At 47.0% G+C, this 24549-nt stretch overlaps 1 protein-coding gene across 1 annotated transcript in view; it reads left to right on the top strand.

The window, feature by feature from the left end:
- MYH10 (myosin heavy chain 10) overlaps positions 1-24549 on the top strand; it is a 112578-nt gene that overhangs the window by 36110 nt on the left and 51919 nt on the right. The window contains exons 4-5 of the mRNA XM_074160314.1: positions 3821-3848; positions 17618-17720. Coding sequence (XP_074016415.1) covers positions 3821-3848; positions 17618-17720 — 131 coding nt within the window. The remainder of the gene's footprint in view (positions 1-3820; positions 3849-17617; positions 17721-24549) is intronic.

Here is a 24549-nt window from a genome sequence, read left to right on the forward strand (position 1 = left end):
CTCTGTTTGTGGGATGTTGGAGTGCTGTTGTCTCATGAAGACTTTGCTAGAGAGATGTGGTTTTGGCCTCTTCTTAAGAGTCACAAGACTTATGTAGAAACTTGAGTGTTTTCCAAATAGTTTTAGGTTTCCATGAACAACCACCTCAAAACTCTGTGGCTTTAATAAAAAAATTGCTATTAAAAGTTTTGCACAGGATGGCAGATTATTTTTAAGACTTAAGCACATTCTTGGTTGTAAAAACTGGGTCTTGTGGGCTGCTTTCAGGTTGAAGCTGGGTCACAGAGAGTCACACGTTTTTTTCAAAGTATTCCTGAGATGTATGTCCGAAGGTGTGGAGTTTAGTGCTTCTTCCCCACCCCAGACAACAAATCTGGCAAAAGTGGGCTCAAGTCTTTCTAAAGGATGGACTACCAGAGACGTAGGGTGTGCTCTGAGGAGCCTTTAAGAAGCGGAGCAGCTGCTTGCAATCAAGACTGCAGATAAATTGGGTTATTTGGGGGAGAAGAAAATCTAAACAAACAAATAAACAAGCCATAAATAACTCTTCCACGTTAGTCATTTTCTCAGAATCTTTTTCAGAATGAGTCCGGAGAGATCAGCTCTTCTGCTTGGGACGAGAGACCTCTGGCATGTGACAGTGTGTAGCAGTGTCCCGAGCCCTCAAGCTGGGATTTTTTTTGTTCCAGTTGGTTAAGTGTTAGATGCTGGCACTGGCAATTAGCGTGAGTGAGCGATCAGAAGGCAAAACTTGAAGATTGCTCTTGTCTTACTTCCACTTCCATAGCGTGTGAGGTTCAGAGTCCAGATGGATACAGAGGAATGGATGTGGAGTAACGGACTTGAGTACCTGGTCACTTCTTCACGAGCTTTGTGTCGGTTCAGGCTCCTGCACGAGGGAAATAAAAAAACCTGTGGCACTTGCCGGAGCTTTTGGCAATGACAAGTTGTATGTCTGGACTCGTAGACTGTCTCTAAGGCTAATTAGGTAAGAAAATTCATTTATACAGCATGTCTTGCATGTTGTGGAACCCTAGATTTGCGTGGTAAATTGACAGGTAAAATATGTCATGACACAAAGCACTGACAAAGGCACGTTGCCTTCAAGTAAACGACTTCCAGTTTCAAGGCAAACGTTACCTGTGCTGTGAAGTTTTTGGAGAAGGGATAAACTGAAGAGCTGTAGTTTAGAGCTGACTGTATTTTTTTTTTTTGACGAAGCGGCCTAAGTGCGGTGACAAAGTTACAGAGGGGAGTTATTCTTGGCGAGCGAGAAAGGGGGGGGAAATCAATTTGTCGCTTTAAAAAAATGTCTCAATAAATACTAAAGCTAGGAAATGCTCACCTTCCTCTCCACTCCTGGCACCGACTTGGCGTTCGTTCAGCAATTTCTTCCAAAAGAACAAATGATTTGTGCTGTCCCGTGTTATCTCGATTTTTTTTGCTGGCGTATGGTGTTGCCTGTGAAGCGCATGAGTCACCGTTCACCCCTGGAAATGGGTCAGGGTCAGAAAGTTGCACTTTTTTCCAGTTTATGCTGACAACTGGGCAAACAGTACGTCCGACTGCTGCTGGAGTTCTGGGGTTTGTCTCCTGCTGGTACCAAAAAAAAAAAAAAGTTACTTCTGGTAGGACTTGCAAGACCAGCTGCCGTATATCAAAACCAGAAGAACATAAACATTTTTAGTGTTCTCTCAATGTGTCTGTTGTCCTTCTCCCACTGCTTTTGCCCACTCTCTGCTTTTATTTCTTGCAGTCACAGGCTTCTCCCTTCCTTTTTTTTTTTCGGTGTGTCCATCCAGGAGCTGCTCTGTGTCATGCATATATATATACACATATATACACACCACAAATCCAGGCTGGGCAGAGAATGGACTGAGAGCAGCCCTGAGGAGAAAGACTTGGGGGTGTTTGTGGATGAGAAGCTCAACAGGAGCTGGCAATGTGCGCTGGCAGCCCAGAAACCCCCCGCAGCCTGGGCTGCATCCCCAGCAGCGTGGCCAGCAGGGTGACGGGGGGGGGATTCTGTCCCTCTGCACCGCTCTGGGGAGACCCCCCCCAGTGCTGCCTCCAGCTCTTGGGGCCGCCAACACCAGAAGGACATGGAGCTGTTGGAGCAGGGCCAGAGGAGGCCATAGAGATGCTCCAAAGGCTGGAGCCCCTCTGCTGTGAGGACAGGCTGAGAGAGTTGGGGGGGTTCAGCCTGGAGAAGAGAAGGCTCCAGGGAGACCTTAGAGCCCCTTCCAGTCCCTAAAGGGGCTCCAGGAGAGATGGGGAGGGACTCTGGATCAGGGAGGGGAGCCATAGGAAGAGGGGGAAGGGTTTGACACTGAAAGAGGGGAGACTGAGATGAGATGTGGGGAAGAACTTCTTTGCTGTGAGGGTGGTGAGAGCCTGGCCCAGGTTGCCCAGAGAAGCTGTGGCTGCCCCATCCCTGGAGGGGTTCAAGGCCAGGTTGGAGGGGGCTTGGAGCAACCTGGTGTGGTGGGAGGTGTCCCTGTCCAGGGCAGGGGGTGGGACTGGATGGTCTTTAATGTCCCTTCCAACCCCAACCATTCTGTGATTCTATGAGGCTGTATATATGCACATAGATCTGTTTCAGACCTCTCGAGCATGTGGGGAAGCTGCCCCTGTGTCCGTTCATCCTGGTGGTGCTGAGCTCTGTGTCCTGGGAGGAATAACGACCATCCCGTTACCGACTGTTCTCTTTGCCATCCATCAGAGCATCCTCCTCGAGGAGAAGGGGCAGGGAGTCTAGTGAAGACCTGAGCTTTAACACTTGAACAAAAGAAAGCTTGGCTTCATTTATTATCATGTAATCCACTACAAATTACCCATCCGAACGTCTGTTTGAAGTTCTGAGCTTGCGGGAGGCAATTGTGTTCCTTTGGAGTGAGTGAAAAAGGGTTGAAGTGTAAATCCTGCGTCTTTGATGCAGATTTATGAAAAAGCTTTTTAACTCGTTGAAAGCCCTTAAAGGTGTTCTCCACCCTCCGTTTAACTGAAATGTGGGTGGGTTTTTTTGGTTTTTTTTCAGGTATATTTGAATGTTTTGATTGTATTTTTTTAATGTAGAGTGTATGATGATGAAATATATTCTGTAAAGATCCTGTAATTATGAAATACCTCTTGCAGGGTATAACTGACCTTCAGGCTTTCTTTCCAAAGGTCACGAGCCTGGCGGTGGGGTGGCACGAAAGTGCTGAGTCTCACCGCGCTGCAGAGTTTGGCTCCCTTCAGTCTTTCCCCGCCTGTCCTCTTGACGAGTCTGTAATGAATAAGCTAAATTATGGAAGCACTTTAGGCTTGCGTGTTCATTATAAAATTAAAAAGAAGCTGTAGAAGAAAACACTTGTTTGCTGGAGATACTGGTGCTATTCCCACGTGTCCGGTCAATAGTGTTGTGTCCTTGAAACTGTGGGTGTTTCTGTTTTTCTTTGCTTAATACCTAAGATTATAAATAATTGGATTATCTAGGAAAAGGTGCATACAGAACAAAAGATGTTGGGCCAGCTTTGTCTGAAAATAGGCTTAAAAATACTACTGTGGATTATTATTGAATTTAACCAAAAATGTTGGGTTTGTTATATGAAATGGAGAATTTTTAGGAATGTCTAAGCTGTTGGTTGAGGATGCGTGAACTGGAACGTTTAAGGGATATTATTAAAATTGTCTGGAAGTATCCTTAAAATTGTTAAACTGGAAAACTGATTTTTTATTTTTATTTTTATTTTTTAAAAATACTCGTTTAAAAGAAATTCTCTCGCAAATCACAGGACAGTGTAAATGAACTCTAACCGTGTTTGTTCTTGTTTTGCAGACCGTGAGGACCAATCCATTCTCTGCACGTAAGTGAACGCTTTTGATTCGGGTGGTTTTGGAAGCCGTGTCGTGGAAGGGGGGGTCTCGGGTGCAGCTGGAGCAGACAAAAACTTGGTCGTTAATCTTGCCAGGCAGTGACTAATGGTTAAGGATGTAGCATGAAGTGATATTTCATGTGGGGATCTATTCTTTTAGTACTGTAATTCACCTTATTGGAAGCTTTATAGGCACGTGCCGCTTAAGAAAATCAGTTTAAAAGTGTCAGTCGAGAGACCTGAAACAAAAGGCTTTAAAAAGAGCACGTCTGTCTGAAATGCTGTGGTGTAACTTCTCGACGTGTAGCACCCGAGGGGGACAGGAATCCAAAGCTGGTGTAGGAACCCTCTGAGCACCAGCTTCGCTTTGTGGCTGCTTCCAACGGAAGGGCTCTGAACAAGTTGACACCAAGGTTTCCTTCTGCTTTCTCTCTGCACCCGAATTAGCCCCGTCCAGCAGCAGAATTCCAGCTTCAGCGTAAATGTCTCTGGGACGTGGAGATGCAGCGGCGGGGTGCTCAGAAGAGCACGAATGCGCTGTCATGAAGTTATTGAGCTGATCTGTCTCTGGGCTGCTGTTGAAACGGGTGATCCAGTTCCCTCTCCCACGCAGGCTGGGTGTTTCTGCAGCCTCTTGTGCCATCACTGGGGGTTGGTGCCCAACGTGATACCCCAGGTCAGGGAGTGAAGATGGCGAAAACTAACATTGCCACAAAACGATGCTTTTCATCAGTTCTCAGGGTCTGTGCTCAGTGGGCTCAGAGGAGCACTGGCCTGGAGCAGGAGCTGTGAAGATGCAGGAGGGGACCTGTCCCTGTTGGTAGCAGCCTGGGGGTTAGAGTGCCCCATCCCTGGAGGGGTTCAAGGCCAGGTTGGATGGGGCTTGGAGCTACCTGGTCTGGTGGGAGGTGTCCCTGCCCAGGGCAGGGGGTGGGACTGGTTGGTCTTTAAGGTCCCTTACAACCCAAACCATTCTCTGATTCTATACGGCTCATCTGCATTGTGAAACCTCACCTTGGCTCCATTCTGAAACTGCTCACAGCCAGCAGCCTTGGGGAGAACTTCACATATTCCATTATCTGAGGGAAAGAGGGAAGATCCAGTAGCTTGCGTGCCTCTGACAGGGTTACGGGATCAGTTGACCACGCTGTGTGCCAGCGCATTCCAGCTGCATTGAGGCCATAGTTTGAGAGGGTGCCTGCTTCCTGAAATAGCTCCACGGTTAGATTAATTGCTGGAAAGAGACCTGGGTTCAGTTTCCTTCTTGACATGAAGGGATTCAAGTCTTTTATCTCCTGCTTCCTACAAAAGTGCCTTAACTATCAGACTCCGCAAGACTGAAGGTGGATCCTTTCAAGCCACGCTTTTTTGAACTCTGGATGCTGTGATACAAGATTCACGGGGCCTGGGGCCAGAGAAGCAAGTAAAGTTCTGTAGCTACAATAAAAGTTGATCCAGTTAACACAGGTCTGTGCTCCCTGCTCTTAGTGGGACTTCTGTTTTCATGTGATGACTACTTCATAAGCAACGTACAACACGGGCCTCAAAGCAGGGCTGGGATCCCGGAGCGAAAGAAATGCTTTGTTCTTGTGTGTTTGTGGATGCTCTGACGGTATGTGCTTGCCTCAGGTGAATTTTTTTGAAATAGCTTCATGTTTTGTGCCTATGCATGAACCTTGTGCTCCTTTACGTGGTCAGCCGAGACCACAGAGGTTGGAATGGCAGCGCTATGGGATTTACTGAGTGTCTGATCTGTTCATTTGCAAATTGGAAAGCCTTTAAGCTCTCTCGCCTTCAATGTTGTTATTCCCTCACCTGTAAGGTAACCGTGAGCTTTTGATCCTTCTGTACTGACTAGGCAATTGAACCCTGGTTTATATCCGGCACGGCACACTCCAGCACGGAATATCTGGATCTTGTGAGAGGTTCCATGTCTTGGCCAGGCGGTTGATGAGCTGCTCGCTGTACGCCTGTTTGCAGAGAGGAGCTGGCTTCCAGGTGGTGAGGGTGGGGAACGGAGACACTTCGTGACAGTCAGACCCCAGGAGAGTGTGACCATATGCAGTACCGAAGCCTGGAGCTGCTGGGGACTGCTCCGAGTGCAGTCCTGATATTAAGACCCTCGGAGATGGTCCTGAGGACATCTCTTTTGTTGGACATGTGAAATGTTCGGTGACAAATGTAGTACTCAATGTAAGATTTCAGGAGGTGGTACTAAGAAGCAGCGGACAATACATCTCCAAAGGACTTCAACACTATCCTGGAATCGTATCACAAAACTAAGTATTGGAACTATTGGTAACGTCACACGGGGCAAGTTTTGCTACCTTGAATTTGAGGTCTAAAGGCTACACTCAACAGAAATGTGGCAGAGTCTTAAAGCTGAGCCTCTAAACAATGGATTCCAGGCTCTGTTGGCTGTCGTGCTGCTTTAACCTGTTTCTTACTGCAGTACCTAGCAGCATAAAGAGAAGAAAAACAAGGTTAAAAAAATCAATGCCACTGAACATAAATTACAAGGAAATACATATTTCCTCAGTAATGTGGCCTCAATTCAGAACCCTAAGATATCATATGTCCAAACTGGACGCACAGCACCAAAGAGCATCCAGTCTAGGTCATATTTTTTGAGAATATGAAGACACGTGATGTGATAGATGCCAGAATCCAAGGTATTTGTGGCCTCTTGAAGCTGAATCCCAAAGTTCCACCAGAGCCCAGGAGACCTTGCCAATGCTGTATAACCATCAGCATGTATCGTTTGAACAAATGGACCATGAAGATGGCTGTCTGCTGCGGTACCACCCCTGACGTGATTTCCCCGTGGGCTTTGAGGGAGAGCTGTATCCGTTTGTCAGGTTTGCATCACAAACTCAGGACTTGACATCTGGTTGACTGAGAGGTTAAATCATCTTCATGAATGAGACAAGGCCATGGTAAACTCCCTTGTGTAGCAGGCTAAAAGGAGGTCTTCTATGTTTTGATCAAGAGCGAGCCAGTGTCTGGAACTTCTATTGCATTCCTGATTCTGTGGTGAAAAGGTCAACTGTGGGTGTTTCCCGTCCAGGCCACTGGTTTTACAAGTCTTAGGACCTTAAGGTGGAAGGAGTGTGTCTCAACTGCACCAGAGGTGGTTTCAGAAACTCCTTTGGCAGTTCATAAAAGGCTTGAGACATTTTCTCACTCCAAACTTGTCATCTCAGGACCTGGATCACCTGATTGACCCTGATATTTAGTAGGGCTGAAACTCTGATTCACGGAATTGTCAGAGTTGGAAGAGACCTCTAGAGACCATCTAGTCCAACTCCCCTGCCGAAGCAGGATTGCCCAGAGCACATCACTCAGGACTGCATCAAGGCGGGTCTTGAAGATCTCCAGAGAAGGGGACTCCACGACCTCCCTGGGCAGCCTGTTCCAGGGCTCTGGCACCCTCACCGGAAAGAAGTTTCTCCTCGTATTTAAATGGAACTTCCTATGTTCCAGCTTGTGCCTGTTGTCCCTCGTCCTATCGCTGGAAACTACTGAAAAGAGTCCGGCTCCATCATCCTTCAACCCACCCTTTAGATACTTGTAACCATAGATAAGGTCTCCCCTCAGCCTTCTCTTCTCCAGGCTAAAGAGCCCCAGCTCTCTCAGCCTTTCCTCGTAAGGGAGATGCTCCAATCCCTTAATCGTCTTTGTTGCCCTACGTTGAACTCTCTCCAGTAGTTCCCTGTCTCTCTTGAACTGGGGAGCCCAGAACTGGACACGGTATTCCAGTTGTGTCCTCACCAGTGCAGAGTAGAGGGGGAGAATGACCTCCCTCGACCTACTGGCCACACTCTTCCCTAAGCAGCCCAGGATCCCATTGGCCCTCTTGGCATCAAGGGCACGTTGCTGGCTCATGGAAAGTTTGCTATCCACCAGGACACCCAGATCCTTCTCCTCAGTAGTGCTTTCTAGAAGATACACCCCTAACCTATATTGGTGCCTGGGGTTCTTCCTCCCCAGGTGCAGGACTGTACATTTGCCCCTGTTGAACCTCATTAAGTTCTTCTCTGCCCAGCTCTCCAGCCTGTCCAGGTCACACTGGATGGTGGCACAGCCCTCTGGAGTGTCGGCCAACCCTCCCAGTTTGGTATCATCGGTGAACTTGCTGAGGATACACTCTGTCCCCTCGTCCAGGTCATTGATGAATATGTTGAATGGGACTGGGCCGAGTATTGACCCCTGGGGGACACCGCTGGTTACAGGCCTCCAACTTGACCCTGCTCCATTAATTACAACCCTCTGAGTTCTGTCACACAACCAGCTCTCAATCCACCTCACTGCCCCCTCATCTAGCCCACACTTCCTTAATTTTCTAATGAGGATGTTATGGGAGACAGTGTCAAAAGCCTTGCTGAAGTCAAGGCAGATGACATCTGCTGCTCTCCCCTCATCCAGCCATCCAGTTATAACGTCATAGAAGGCTATCAGATTGGTCAAGCATGATCTACCCTTGGTAAATCTCCTCAGAATACTTTTTCTTTTCTCCAGTGGAAGAGGTTCAAGCAAGCTAGTGAGAAAGAAAACATTCCTTGACTTGTGCGCTTCAATGGGTGGACAGTTGTGGCGTGCCCATCATTCTCCTATCTCTGACCGCCTTGGCTGTAGTTGTCTTTATGTACATCCTGGAGATCAGTCTCTCCCAGTTGAGACAAGTGAAAAGTGGCATTCCTCAGGGGTCAGTATTGGGACCGATGCTGTTTAACATCTTTCGTGACATGGACAATGGGATTGAGAGCACGCTCAGCAAGTTTGCTGATGACACCAAGCTCTGTGGAGCAGTCGACACACTGGAGGGAAGGGCTGCCATCCAGAGGGACATGGACAGGCTGGAGAGGTGGGCCCGTGTGGACCTCATGAAGCTTAACCAGAAGAATAACCCGTATTCTATTGAAATGCTGCAGATACAGGAGTTACCTAAATGCCCTGTGCAGGGTGGGACAGCCTGAGGGGTGCTTCTCCAAGCATCCTCTCATCACATCTCAGCATTTTGAAGGTAATGGGATTATTTGGAGGCTTCCAGTCTCAACTTCCATCACCTGCTGATGTTCCCTGAGGAGTTTGGGGTCTGACATGCCCCACAAGAGGAGTTTTGCATAAACTGGTGATCTTAAAGTTAGTAATGTTTTCTCAAAGTCAAACTTAATAGCAGGAGGGGGGGGAAAAAAACAACAACCAAACCCTGCTGCTGCATTCGCTGGGTGCTTGTCTCAGCAGAACATCTTGTCCTTCACCTAATGTGGAAGCTGGTTCTTCAGGAGGTGTTACTGGGATACTGCCAGCTGATGGGACTGTCCTTCAGTTCTCCAGTCCAGACTCGATGCCAGAGATGCCTTCCTGCTCTTGCTGTAGAAATTAGAGTTGTCTCCAACCATAAAACGCTGTGCTTCCTTCCTCTCTTTTTCTTGATATTCCTTCTCTTTTTCTTGATATTCCTTCTCTTTTTCTTGATATTCCTTCTCTTTTTCTTGATATTCCTCGCTCCATTTTTAAGGAGCTGAATGCAGGCAATTGCATTGTTGAGTGGTGTTAACTTTGTAACGTGCACACGGAATCACAGAATGCTGTGGGGTTGGAAGGGACCTCTGGAGATCATCCAGTCCAACCCCCTGCCAGAGCAGGGTCACCCAGAGCAGGTCCCACAGGAACGTGTCCAGGTGGGCTTTGAACGTCTCCAGAGAAGGAGACTCCACCACCTCTCTGGGCAGCCTCTTCCAGGGCTCTGCCACCCTCACAGGGAAGAAGTTCCTCTTCAGGTTTAGATGGATCTTCCTCTCTTCATGTTTGTGCCTGTTCCCTCTTGTCCTGTTCCTGGGCACCACTGAAAAAAGACTGGCCCCATCCTCCTGACACCCACCCTTTAAGTATTTATAGGAAAAATACACATGGAAATGAAAAAGTGTGCAGTGAGGTGAGTGGCGTGGTTGCAATGAGCAGCTTTGCAGGCTTTTTTTCCTTTGAGAAGCTGCAGCTGCTGCTGTTTTGCTAAGTTTTGCTGTTTCTCTTGGATCACTGGTTTGGGTGTTGAGCGGGGCTGCTGGGGGCTGCCCACCACCACGGGGAGATTCCTGCTGGGGCGGAGCAGGAACCTGAGAAATACTCAAACCCTTCCCGGCTTTGCTGCCGTTTAGCAGAAAGGTGAATTTTGGGAAGTCAAATATGAAAATGCACTGCTTTTTTTTTTTTTTTTTTTTTTAAGCTAATATATTCTCAATTGGAGACTCTTACCCCAAGCTTACGGCGTTCTCAGAGCCGGGACTGGGCTTGATAAACAGCGGTTTAGGCGATGCCTGCAGCCGCAGGAGGATATCTAATCTGAACGGGCTTCCGTGGGAGCGGTGGGGTGTGCGGGGAATAGAGGCTGCTTATTAAAGGACAACAGCAGCAAATACCCAGCATTTTTGTATCCAGCCTCTGGCTGGAGGCCAGCTGGGAACGTTCCCTGGACAACTGAGGTTGAGATGATGGGAAGCATCTAGAGAGAAATGAAGGAGCTATAAAGCAGCCTTGTAAATTGTAAAGCCAATTAGTCCAAACTATGAGTTCTACCTCTCCGTTTCAGAAAATTAGCCAAGTGATTAAGAGATCCTTTTAATTACAGGTCTTGACTGCAAGTATCTGTTAATTTGTAACTGGCAGAAGATCTGCTCAGTCGCATCTGACAATAAGTGTCTCTTCTGTTCCTTCCAACTGCTGTTGTCAGAAGGACACATGGCTGTTGTTGGGGCTCTTACTTACGCGGTTACTTTCTCCTACAAACAATTGAAGTGCAGATTTTCATGGTTTGGTGCCTTATGGCTGCTGGGTGTGAAAGGAGGAATTGCTGGCCACGGGACCTGCCAGCAGGTCAGGCTTCCTGTGGCTTGTGAAACCAGGCACTGAGAAGAACTTGCCAAGGATGCTGATGCCGCTTCTCCTTTGTAGGATCTTCCGCTTCTAGATGAATTCCTGTCCCAGGGCTTGCTGCTGATCAGGAATGACAGAAACAGACTGAAACTCTGAGGGCAGGGGAAAGGTTTGAGTGGCCCGGGCTCCCAGCGTGGGAAATACTGCCTTGTTTGGTTAGTTTTTCAGTGATTTAAATCACAGAGATGATCTGTAACGGGATAGATGGCACTAACTGCATCTGAGCATCCTAAGATATTCCAGATGCTCATCTTCACAAATGCTAGTTCGCAGCAGGGACTCTGGGCACGGGTAGCACCATGAAGAAAAGTCTGCCTTTGGATTTCAGAGCTTTCTTTGTACACGTGGTTTTGTGTCCTTCCGTCTCACGTGGCTCACGGCACCCCACTTTGGATCTCCTACATGGCTCCCAACTTGCTGGTGGAATGAATGGTTAACTGGGGCCATGCTGGGAGGGTGCCAGGGACTTCAGTAAGTGACTTTAAATTAGTTTGACTTCCCTAAAATCCAGAAACTCATTTGGAAATTCGGGAACGGGTGGTGGTGTTGCCTCATCCTGCCATCCCGAGTGCTGTAACTATCACAAGAAGATGTGTAGATGCTTCAGACCTGCTTGACGATAAGAAAAGTGACTGTTTCACTGCTGTTTTCCTTTAAAAATAGATCTTTCTCCTTAGAACCTTTCCAGGACGGGAGTCCCTCCTGTTGGCAGAGCGATCGCTGCCGTTAGCAGTGGGCTGTGGGGCAGAGCACGCTGCTCTCCGGCCAGTCAGGGGACCAGATCCTCATCCCGGTTGGTGCCCGTTTGCTTTGTGACCCGCGAGTCATCTCCTGCTCTGGTGGTTTTGCCTGTTTTCTCAATGGCAATCTGCTCAGCAGAGGAAACGCCTCTTGCTTCTGTGCAAGATTTGGGTTCAAATTGCTCAGAGGAAAAAAAAAAAAACCTGCAGCTGGTTGAGAAATCAGTCACCAGTTTTTGGTAACCAAATTGTAGCTGAGATAAATCTGCCTGAAGATATTTCCTTTATTGAAAACGACACTATAGCTTTACATGCAATGAATTTAAAACCATGTAAAAATGTAAAGTGCTCATGCTGGCTAAGCTTTTCCTATTTGAAATGTGCTTGAAGCTGCTTCAAAGCAGATTTGCTGCTCTAGGGAAAAGCGCTTTAACTCTAGATACTGCATAAATTTACCAGTGACCCTCAGATTCTCTTTGACCTGTCTCTAACGTCGCTTGTGCGGGAGAGATCCTTCAGTTGATTAATGGAATAACCTTATCCCTCCAATTGGGGGCTGTTGCCAAGACGATTTGCTCACTTGGATGGACTAGATACGGTCTCCCACAGCATCCTCCTGGAGAAACTGGCTGCCCATGGCTTGGATGGGAGGAATCTCCGCTGGGTTAAAAACTGGCTGGAGGCTGGGCCCAGAGGGTGGTGGTGAATGGAGTTAAATCCAGTTGGCAGCCGGTCACGAGTGGTGTCCCCAGGGCTGGGTATTGGGGCCGGTTCTCTTTAACATCTTTATCAATGATCTGGACGAGGGGATCGAGTGCACCCTCAGTCAGTTCGCAGATGACACCAAGTTGGGTGGGAGTGTCGACCTGCTTGAGGGCAGAAAGGCTCTACAGAGGGATCCGGACAGGCTGGATCCATGGGCCAAGGCCAATGGGATGAGGTTCAATAATGCCAAGGGCCGGGTCCTGCACTTGGGTCACACCAACCCCATGGACGCTCCAGGCTTGGGGCAGAGTGGCTGGAGCTGCCCGGCAGAAAAGGACCTGGGGGTGTTGGTCGACTGTTGGCTGAACACGAGCCATCAGTGTGCCCAGGTGGCCAAGGAGGCCAACGGCATCCTGGCCTGTATCGGGAACAGTGTGGTGAGTAGGACTCGGGAGGTGATGGTCCCCCTGTACTGGGCACTGGTGAGGCCCCACCTCAAGTGTTGTGTCCAGTTTTGGGCCCCTCACCACAAAAAAGACATTGAGGGTCTGGAGTGTGTCCAGAGAAGGGCAACGGAGCTGGTGAGGGGTCTGGAGCACAAGTCTTGTGAGGAGCGGCTGAGGGAGCTGGGGGTGTTCAGCCTGGAGAAGAGGAGGCTGAGGGGAGACCTTCTCGCTCTCTCCAACTCCCTGAAAGGAGGGTGTAGCCAGGGGGGGTCGGTCTCTTCTCCCAAGGAACAGGCGATGGGACAAGAGGGAACGGCCTCAAGTTGTGCCAGGAGAGGTTTAGGATGAAAATTAGGAGAAATGTTTACACTGAAAGGGTTATTAATCATTGGAATGGGCTGCCCAGGGCAGTGGTTGAGGCCCCATCCCTGGAGGGATTTAAAAGCCGGGTTGACATAGAGCTTAGAGACACGGGTTAGTGATGGGTTTTTATCAGAGTTGGTGGTGGTTGGACTTGATCTGAAAGGTCCCTTCCAACCCTGACAATTCTATGATTCTATTTGATGGAGCCCGTGGCATGAGTTGATGCAATATTTCAATTCAGTCTCAGAAGGCTTTGTTTCTACTAATAGTGGAATTAACTGGCTGAAATAAAGGAGGTGAAAGGATGACCCTCCTGAAGCCGCTGGCGAAGCTGCCATGGACTGAAGTAAGGCCAGGATCTCGGCCAAGGGTTTTAGTTGTTTAATTTATGGTAACATATTAATTGAGTTGTATTAAAACAAGGTTTTGAAAAAGTTAATCTTTAGCTTCGTGATACCATCTCCCGTCCATAAATATTGCACTTCGTGTTGCTAAAAGTTTACCTTTTTTGGGCAGGTTTGATAGAGGTAAAAGATTTTAATTTATTTTTATAATTCGTGGGTTTGCAATCCCAGGAAAGAACTAAAGTATGCAGATGTCATCATTTCTAGAAATGAAAGGGACTTTATCCTAAATCTTCTAATTCTTTTATTGTATATGGCACAGAGCTATCTAACACCGTATCCTGCAGGAAATACTTGGCATACTTGTAAGCTCCGGGGAGAGGAGAACCGGGATGATAACATCCATTAGCGTTCTTTGCAATGAGAACTTGCCTGAAGACTTTCTCTAAAAAAAACAAAAAACCCACCCCGCTATTAGATTTAAGGGCTTTTTTAGCAAAAGGAATGTCTTGCCAGCTTTTGACCTTCCTGCTCCGTACGAAGCTTTAGTGGTGTCTATGCCAGAAAAGCCTGTTGATTAGAAGACTCTTCTAAAACTCTGTCCTGTCCTTTAGAAAGTCGACATCTGGACTATATTTATTGGACTATTTTCTTTTCACTGGATGGTGTCAGATTAGATTTTCCTCCTTTTAAAATGTAATAAACTTTGTTTTTCTGTAATCTGACAGGGAAGACTATTTATCTAGTTTTAAAGGCACAGCTAATAATGCGTTCCCGAGCTCGGATGACAATAAGAACAAATTGTAGTGTTTTAAAATGTAAATGTATATTTTTGCTGTACTACTTTTCTTACTTCTCGTCCCTGCTGGAATAGTTTAGCATTAAGAATATTTTAATACACACCTAGAAACAGGCAGGACTGCTTTTCTTATTGCTTATAGTTGTGAATCATGTTATGTAAACACTGCAGTAAAAGGGGAAACTAGAAATAAAGGCTAATTAGGAAGCAAGAATTGGGATCTAAGTTTTTTTTTCCTGATTATCGATCTTCACATTTGGCTTGTTTGTGGTGACTCTGGGCCAGGTACAAACGGTTGGGTGTTTTGTTTTTTTTTTTCATTAAAAGTGTGTTGCTCCACTTGTAGCAGTCCCAAAGTACACCCGGGTTTTGCGTTGCATATTGATGGTATCTCGGCAAAAAGGAAACCCAGTTACCCATTAGCTAATTCTCAGAGAAATCTGTGTAACCAGCTCTTCAGGTGATCCCTCCCAGGGCTTTCCAGGCAGCAGCAAAGCCAGCGCAGTCACCCCCTCTCACGGGAACTGCCTTCTCTGGCTCGCAAAATTTGGAGTAATCGAGCCCAGTGATCTCTAATCTCTGATATTCTGTATTATTTTCCAGAGGTGTTTGTCGTCTTGGGAGGAACAATGGAACAAAAATGCTTTTAGGCAGGTTGAGGTAAATGTTCTGAGAAGCAGATGCCGTCAGTAAACCGGGATGCCCTGGTTAGTGCTCGGGTATTGCAGGCTGAGGCTGTGGTGGGTAAATACCCCGCAGCTTCTCGGCAGAATCCTTCTGCTCAGTGTGTTCAGTTAAAAGTTTCCTCCTGCAGAACCAGGGGCTGATCCTGTTCTGTCGGGTCCGACGGGCTCGTCCCCAGCTCCTGCAGGTTACTCTTGGGGGCTTTGCTGAGCTGCTGTGGGTGAGGATTTTCAGTCCATCCCTGGAGGTATTTAAGATGGCCAGAGGTCCTTTCCAACCATGATGATTCTGTGATTCTGTCCCCATCACTTATCACTCGTGCCTGGGGAGCTGCACCCACTGCCATTCCTTGCCCAGAGCTCCCCCGACTAGTGCCCTCGTCCTGCCGAGCTTCCGTAATTTAGGAGGATTGGGAGGTAAGAAGAAACGAGATTGTTTTAGAGACCATTCCCTTTGAAAACCTGGGGGAGTATCCTTTTGTATCTGCAAAGTTAGTTTCCAGTTGTCCCCTTTTTGCAGATGTGAAGTGTGAGGTGAGGGCAGGGATGCTTCGAACTGTCTGATCAAGAAGTGCATGTCTGAAGGTACTAAATACCAAACTGCAGAGTAGCTACAAACCCGGGGTGTGCGCGTGGAGGAGGAAGGTATTTACGAAAATGGCAAAAGAATGGGCTTAAATTCTCCCCTGGTAAATGAACATTTCGTAGAATCATAGAATGGTTAGAGTTGGAAGGGACCGTAAAGATCATCGAGTTCCAACCCCCCTGCCATGGGCAGGGACACCTCCACTAGACCAGGTCACTCAAAGTCCCGTCCAGCCTGTCCTTGAACACTTCCAGGGATGGGGCATCCACAGCTTCTCTGGGCAACCTGTTCCAGTGCTTCACCATCCTCAGAGGAAAGAATTTCCTCCTAATATCTAATGTAAATCTCCCCTCTTCCAATTTAAAACCATTACCCCTTGTCCTGTCACTACATCTCCTGACAAAGAGTCCCTCTCCGGCTCTCCTGTGGGCTCCCTTCAGATATCAGAAGGCTGCTGTGAGGTTTCCCCGGAGCCTTCTCTTCTCCAGGCTGAACAACCCCAGCTCTCTCAGCCTGTCTTCATAGGGGAGGTGCTCCATCCCTCTGATCATCTTCGTGGCCCTCCGCTGGACCCATTCCAACAGGTCCATGTCCTTCCTGTGTTGAGGACTCCAAAGCTGGATGCAGTATTCCAGGTGTAGAGCGCAGAGTAGAGGGGTAGAATCACCTTTCTTGACCTGCTGGCCACACTTCTCTTGATGCAGCCCAGGATGTGGGGGGTTTCTGGGCTGCCAGTGCACGTTGCCAGCTCATGTTGAGCTTCTCATCCACCAACACCCCCAAGTCCTTCTCCTCAGGGCTGCTCTCCAGCCGTTCTCCGTCCAACCTGTATTTGTGCCTGGGATTGCCACGTCCCAGGTGCAGGACCCTGCACTTGGCCTGGTTGAACTTCATGCGGTTTGCATGAGCCCATCTCAAGCCTGTCCAGGTCCCTCTGGATGGCATCCCTTCCCTCCAGCGTGTCGACCGTGCCACCGAACTTGGTGTCGTCGGCAAACTTGCTGAGGGTGCAATTTCCATGATAGATACCTTTGCTGAGAAATACACAAGCACACAAGATGTGGGCTCCCCACCCTTACAAAGTAGTTGGTTCCAAACTTTTACTTTCCGAACAACTGTTGAATGACAGAAGTGCTCTCGCTCTTTCCATGCAAATCCCCACGATAAAATCCTGTTTCGTTTCCTGCACCTCGGAGTCGCTGGTGGCGGCCGCTGTCTCGCTTCTACGGGATCTTTCCGCAGGAGGTTATTGCCGCTTCGTCGGCGTAACTTCGCCTTGGGAATCCCTTTGATGTGGGGATTTATATGAAGACCAGACCTAGGTTTTAAAAACAAAAGAAAAAAACAAAAAAAAAAAGCAGTTGTAGGAACATCATTTGTGATTGCTGGGATGTCAACTCGCTCCCATTTCCTGCCTGGAGTATCCCATATGTAAACCTTGCGGTAAATTCTGTCTGAACACGTTCTGCTTTGAATCTGCCTCTGTCTTAAAAATGAAATGTGCATTTGCTGTCTTTATGGATCTGTGTGCCGTACCACTCTGCACGAATAGGTGCATTTCTTAAGGAATTCCTGTAGCCCTGTGGCCATAAATATTTTTTTTTTTAACTAGCTGAGAGCCTGAGATGAGTGTTTGTTTAAAATGTGTTTTACTGTACATTGAAACTGGCCTCTAAAGATGCTGAACGTTTCCATCAGCTTGGGGGTAATTCTCATAACCAGCTCCTGGGATGTAAAATATATTAAAAGTATGCTAAATATAAAAGTGTATGTGTGTGTGTATATATACATATATAATTTAAAAAAAAATATATACATATCTACAGTCTGAAAAATTCTGTGTCTGGCCTCGTGATCGAGGCAAAGGACAAGTTTGTTGATACTTAAGGTGATAAAGGAATTCAGGGATATAGTCAAGAGCTTTTAATCAATTTAATGTTACACTTTGTGTCAACATCTTAAGGCTAAGGAGATCTTTAGGATGAAGAAAGTATTTTAAACAAATACCTTGTAGTTCCCTGCCAGGTCGGTGCTTTTGGTTTTAGCGAAGGTCTGTTGCCTGGTCAAAGCCATAAATGGAATGAAAAGAGGTTGCTCTGAAGGAGGGATTGATCAATCGTTGCTAATTAATGTTGAGGAAAATGTCTGAAATGTTTTGCAGAGGTGAATCTGGTGCCGGGAAGACTGAAAACACTAAGAAGGTTATTCAGTACCTTGCTCATGTTGCTTCCTCCCATAAAGGAAGAAAGGACCATAATATTCCTGTAAGTTGGGATATTTTCTCATTTGTTTATTGCTCTTTTTGAAAACTACCATCTTTGCATTAAAAAAAACCACAACTTTTTTTATTAAAGATATAAGCTGTAACGTATCCACGTAATTTTGTCTCAACCGTTATTGTCTCTTTAGTAGTGGCTGAAATGAGCAGTTCCATCAAAATTTCCACTTAATGTCAGCTGTTTAACTTCTGTTGGGAAATTAAAGGCTTTATGCAAACACTGTAACTAGAAACAGTATCAAAGCTTTCTGATGCAGCAAACCCCAGTTGCCAAAAAATTAAATTCACTTGGGCGATTCGTTGTGAATTTACTTCCCGCTGGATGCAGTTTTCAGTTCTGTGTTTGTGAAACAAGATTTCTGTTCTTTCAAAAATACGCTTGTAGATGGGGAAAGTCACGGAGCTTTAAAAGCTGCTGGGGGTTTGCTGTAGCTAGAAGTCGGCGGCTGGTAAAAAGCTCAGATTTTATGACGTTGCAAACAAGAGCGTATCCGCTTTTACGTCGGAGAACCTCAGGTTTTTGGGAACTTGTCCCTAACTCTTGATTTATGTAAAACTTTCTTCAGTTTTACTGCCAGACTTCCAAATTTGCACTGGATTTTTAGCAGTTCTTTGCTTTATAAAAAAACTGCGAATGGGTTTGAATATCGTTGCTATGAGCTCTTTGTAACGAAGTATTAATTCAAGGCAGTGGTTTGCTACGATCAATCCGGGCGTTCGCCTGCTCCTCTCCGCTTGGAAGCTTTCAAAGGACATCGTCAGCCTTAGCAGCAACAATTTGGGTAATTTCTAGTGCATGGCACTTAACGGAAAGACGTTCTTGAATATATCAAGACTCCTGAAAAACCAGGAGATGACTTTTGACCAATCTGTGAAGGAAAAATAAAGCCAGGCTTTGAAGTGGGAGAGAAGGACAGATGCTCTGCAGGGAAATGTGGTGAAGTGTATGGGGAAACTCCAATCTTTGCTTTAATCAAAAGCAAATAATGTGACCCTGTGCATTGATAATTACTCAAACTGTTGCTGGTTTATCATATAGAAAAAAGCATTTTGATCTTTTCTGAGTATTTATCGTGCAGTCTGGGGGTGCTGCAGGTCGTGTCCACGTCAGTTACAGTTACAGGGAAGTTTTTATGGCTGGAGTGGCAGCGTTAGGCGTGTGCTCATGGCATTGTGTGTGTGTTGGGAGAACACGTGGCTCCAGGGAATGCTGTCCACAATGTCACCCGTCAGAACTGGCTTTCTCTGTAGGTTTGCATTTACTAATATTTTTGGCTTTACTGCTGCGCAGCCCTGAACGAAAGCAGCATTTTTTTTCAATTTCTGTGGGAATAAAATTGCCTACAGCTCTTTGGGGAGGAGGGAATTGTGCAGGGTTTGTACCAGGTACTGCTAAATATTTCACTGACAAGTTGGAGTACCTCAGGACGAAGGACACTTCTGGAAGCCTCTGGTCCAGCCTCCTTTCATTCACGCCTTCCTTCAAAGTTAGATTACGTTGCTCAAGACCTTGTTGAGTTTTGAAAATCTCAAGGGGTGGGGATGATGCAAACTTTCTGCGAACCTGTTCCACTGCGTAACCACTTGAAGACCTATTTTTGATCGTTTAAAAAGTACTCGAGGCTTGTTCAGCCTTTTTCCTGCTGCCTTTCCCCGAGTGCCCCGTGGCAGATAAAGCTCTGCTGATAAAGCTCCAACAAGGGTCCTTCTGCCATGGGAACAGTTCCCGTGGCCACTCACTGGGCTGGGAAATCGGTGCAGGCTCAGAATAGTGTTCTTTAAAAGACTATTTGGATTTAACCTAACCAAGTTGCCTTCGTTGTGTTTATTGCACGGCTGCCTGACTGGTGTGAAGTGATGGCAGAGAAGAGAAAGGGGAGGGGGGGGGCGGAAAAGCTCAGCGAGGGGAAGGATGAGTTGCCCTTTTTAATGCAGTGGGGGCTAATTCGATTTCAATCGCTGATTGAACTGCAATGGGATGGGGGTGTTCATCTCAAAGGAGTTTAAGATGGTTGTTGTAATCAGCTGCTTCATGAACCATTGATAAATGAGACTGGAAAACATCTTTTTTTTTTTTTTTTTTTTTTTTTTTCTTCTTTGTACGACGTAGTTTAAGCACCATAAAAAGAGCAGAGTAATGGCCTGAGGGAAAGTTCAGTGCTCTGATCCTGCGCTTCATCCACTGCGGTGCCAGAGCGAGCACTGAATTGAGCAAACACTTCTGGAAGGTGTAGAATGTTTGTGCAACCAAAACCATTTTGAAAATACAAAGGAGTCTTCCTTTTCTGTGACAATTCATTGTTGTTTATATATTGCAAACCAAGAGTGACTTAACTTAGACACCTAACAGCCAGCATTGGGAAGTGTCAGAGTTCATAGAATCATAGAATGGTTAGAGTTGGAAGGGACCTTAAAGATCATCGAGTTCCAACCCCCCTGCCCTGGGCAGGGACACCTCCACTAGAGCAGGTTGTTCCAAGCCCCATCCAGCCTGGCCTTAAACACTTCCAGGGATGGGGCATCCACAGCTTCCCTGGGCAACCTGTTCCAGTGTCTCACCACCCTCACAGGAAAGAATTTCCTCCTAATATCTAATGTAAATCTCCCCTCTTCCAATTTAAAACCATTACCCCTTGTCCTGTCACTACATCTCCTGACAAAGAGTCCCTCTCCGGCTCTCCTGTGGGCTCCCTTCAGATATCGGAAGGCTGCTGTGAGGTTTCCCCAGAGCCTTCTCTTCTCCAGGCTGAACAACCCCAGCTCTCTCAGCCTGTCTTCATAGGGAAGGTGCTCCAGCCCTCTGATCATCTTCGTGGCCCTCTGCTGGACCGATTCAAACAGGTCCATGTTCTTTCTAACCCCTGAGTTGAAGTTACAGGTGTGACCCTGGTTTGTTGCTGTTTTCATGTTGGTTAGAAAACTGTGGAGGGCTGGCGGTGAGCCCTGGTACCCACCTGTGCAACCTCTGCAGTATCCTGCCCACAGAGAAGATGCTCAATGAACTGCCGGTCAGGGATTATTTTTACTCCTCCTGTTACAAACGCTTATTGGTGACACACACGTTACTGAGGCTGCTCTGAAAGCTGCATGGGTTATTTTTTAATTAAACAATTTCTGTGCTGATAAATGAATAAGTATCTTCCCAGCACTGTTCAGAAGTCCAGGGTTAACTCTCTGTCTCGCCTGACAGTGCTGTAAAAGTATTAGAAACAAATGCCACCCCCGGTTTGACACCCCAGGCCATGGCCAGGGAGCACTGATGTTCTCTAAGGTCACCAAGGACCTCCTCCAGCAGCACTGGTTGTGAAATGCTCGGCTTATGCGAGGAGCATCACGTAGGAGCTCTGCCCATCCCTGGGACATCCTCAGCGCTTTTGGCATCCAGCTGTTTCTCCCTCGGACTTTTCTTTCCCAACAGCCCTTTTTCCTAAGAGCTGGTGACTGTCCGGCCCTTGGCACGTCCTCCTCAGCCGGGGCCCCGGGGAAAATGGGGTCCATAACGTGTTGAAACCACAGCGGGTGGAATTACAGCCCTCAACAGCCTCAATACTAGCACTCCCTACATTTTGAGGGTCTGAATCTGTAGCCACGCTGTCTCACTTCCAAATTAATTGCAAAGAACGTGAAAGGGATTGTCTTGGGCACAGCGTTAGGAAGCGTGGGAAGGTGGTGATGGGAAAAATGGAGAAGAGAAGCTTTAGTAATTGTGGGACTTGGCAGAGTTGGTGAGACTAAAGCAGTCCCTTAAATTAGGAATAGAGACTGGGCTTTGTAGAGCCAAGTAACGGAGGGAGGGAGAAGTGCTTGGCCATGAGTTATAAATGTAAACTCTTCTAAAGAGTGAAGGTGGGATGAGGGTGATCCTGGATCCTCATCTGTAGTGGGCTTGGTTGAGTGTCACAAATGACACATGGACAGTCCTTGTTGGCCTGTAGCGAGGGAGAGAAGGTGGAAGATACCTCTTGTAAATAACTAAAAGCTTTAGCTTCGCATCCAACAAACCTGAGCTCTAAAGAATCTGCGGGCAGAGGGGTGGTGGTGTCAAGAACTTCACCAGTGGATTTGAATGTTTTGCCTGCACCAAGGCTATTGTGGTACGTTCAGTTGTTAACTCTGCCACACGTGGGCCGGCTCTGTAAAGGCAACCAGTGTGCTTGAGTTGGGGCGTCTCAGCCCAAAGGAGACCCGCACAGAATCCCAGACTAGCAGGAGATGGAAGGGACCTCTGGAGATCATCTAGTCCAACCTTCTGCCAGAGCAGGGTCACCCAGAGCAGGTCCCACAGGAATGCGTCCAGGCGGGTTTTGAATGTCTCCAGAGAAGGAGACTCCACCACCTCTCTGGGCAGCCTCTTCCAGGGCTCTGCCACCCCTAAAGTAAAGAATTTCCTCCTCATGTTTAGATGGATCCTCCTCTGTTCAAGTTTGTGCCTGTTCCCTCTTGTCCTGTCCCTGGGCACCACTGAAAAAAGACTGGCCCCATCCCCCTGACACCCACCCTTTAAATATTTATGAGCATTGATCAGATCCCCCCTCAGTCTTCTTGGTGTTTCTTGGTCTGGTCAGATATCCCATGCTCCTGGGCCATATGTAGGAGCCGCTCTCACCTTCCCTCCGGATTGTTCTTCTGTAGGCTCCGGAGGTGCGGAGGAGAGGATGTGTAGAATATAGGACAGTTAGAATAAAGGGTATTTGGAATAAAAGGAGAGGAAGAGAACAAGGATGGGGAAGTGGTGAGCACGAGGAGGCAGCTGATGTGTCTAGAGAAGGTTTTGGGCAGATTAAACAAGAAGGGTAGGGAGGGAAAGGAGGCTTCTTCAGCTGCCTGGCTTTGTGGCTCATCGCTCCCGTGTGCACTAAGTGAGATGGGAAAGAGAGAAAAGCCCGGAGTTGTTAACGCACGTGTTGGAGCTGCTTTCATGTGGTTAATAGCGAGTCTTCATTCTGACTCTCGAGTTCTGCTTTAGTTTACAAACTTTGTGATTTTTGGATGGGGAGGGAAGTTAATGCAAAATATAGAAATAATTTTTAAAAATAATATGAAATTGCACACATGGTTTTCCAAAAGAAGGAAAAAAGTGCTGGTTGTCACTTGCTGCCCAAGGACTGCCATGAACTTGCCCGTTGTATGGGCTGGAAGGGGCAGGGGGGCTCTCGGCGCTACTGGGGGCCTGGACATACCCGTGTTAAAGGAGGAGCAGCTCCTGGACCCTGGTGATGGTCAAATACGTGAAATCAGCCGATGTTTTCAATTGTGGCAGTATGTGAAGTAGTTAGTTCTGTAAATAACCACATCCATCCACTCCTCCAGTTTCCCCTTCCAGCCTTCCCGGTTCCAGGTACGTCTGGTTCAGATGAAGGGAATTAGACTTTTCTTCCCTTCCCCTCTCCCCGAAACCTCCCCCCCCCCCTGCCCCCCCCAAACCCCCTTCACTGGCACTAAAATTCAGCTTTCACAGCGGTGCCATTTTAAGCTTCAGAAATAGAATCATAGAATTATGTAGGATGGAAAAGACCTTTTAAGTTCATTGAGTCCAACCATAACATAATTACTGGAACTTTCAGGTTAATGATGGCTTTCAAGTGACTGCCTTTGTAGATGAAATACTAAATTGTTTAATCTGTTTTATTAATTTCAAAAGGAACATAATTGGTTTTGAAGCACAGGATCCCGGGTAGGCTCGCTGAGGTTGAAGCTCTCCTTAGCGAGGATTTCCCGGAGGAGCTTTATTTAAGTGCCCTAATTTAAACACAGAAGTTCAACGTGTGGCTGATGAAGCTCAGTTTTGTTTCGAAGCGAGGACAGAAACGGACGCCCCGAGAGAGAGGTTCGTCTCGGCTGAAGATAAGCAAACGCAATGCCTCCTCATTCCCATGGCGTTCCTGTCCCCCGGCGGTTACAGGAGCCGGAGTTTCAGACTCAAACATCTGACCTTTTCTTTTTTTTTTTTAGGTGCCCGAGCTGTTTTCCGAGCAGGTTTGAGGCAGCTCTGCAAAATTCACATAATTTCCCTAAATAAACCAGACCTTTGCCAGCTGCTTTACAGACCCCTCTCAAAAACCTGCTGTTCTGCACGAAAACAGCGCTAGTTGTTTAAAATAATAGACGTAAACAGAGGAGGGGTGCATCTGGCTTGGGATGAACATTTCTTGGTGTGTGGGTTTCACCACAGTATTTCCCCCCCCCCCCGGGCTCTCTGGCGTGAAGCTCAGAATTACTGAACCTGCAGGCTGAGCCAAGGAAAGAAGAACGGAATTGAAAATTTCTGCAAATTTGAATGTTGAGGGGGTTTTATTTCACTTTATTACATTCATGTTCCATTTACCCTTCTTCCTGGCAAAATTTCAAGGTCTTCCAGTTCCTTAAGATTTTGGTTCTTCTCCCGTGGATGGTCATTCTTGAAGGAAAGACCCAAAGCTTTTGTCTCAGTTGTCGGGTTTTTTTCTTTTCTTAAATACTCGAAGAAACGAAACCAAACCCCCAGCCTCCTTAAGTGTTGCTTTCCTCTTGGTTCTTTCATAACCTTTTTGATTTTTAGAGGAATAATTATCATCTTATCCCTAGGAAACCACCTGGCGGTGACTAAGGCTGTGGAGAAAGTTACTTTGTGCTGTGGGTTTATTTTTTGTTGCTGTTTGGCAGCACTGGGGAGGAAGCGCTGCACGACTAATTAAACTCTTGCCCTTTTTCCTCGCTGCTCCAGGTCCGTCTGTGTCTTGTGTTTTATTTGGGAATAATCCTTTGCATAAAACACAGCTTTTGGTATTTTGCCGCATGCAATGACAAAGGAATAACTTCTAAAAATTGAATTTGAA

Source organism: Numenius arquata, chromosome 17 (genome assembly GCF_964106895.1).
Source record: "Numenius arquata chromosome 17, bNumArq3.hap1.1, whole genome shotgun sequence".
Taxonomy (NCBI): Eukaryota; Metazoa; Chordata; class Aves; order Charadriiformes; family Scolopacidae; genus Numenius; species Numenius arquata.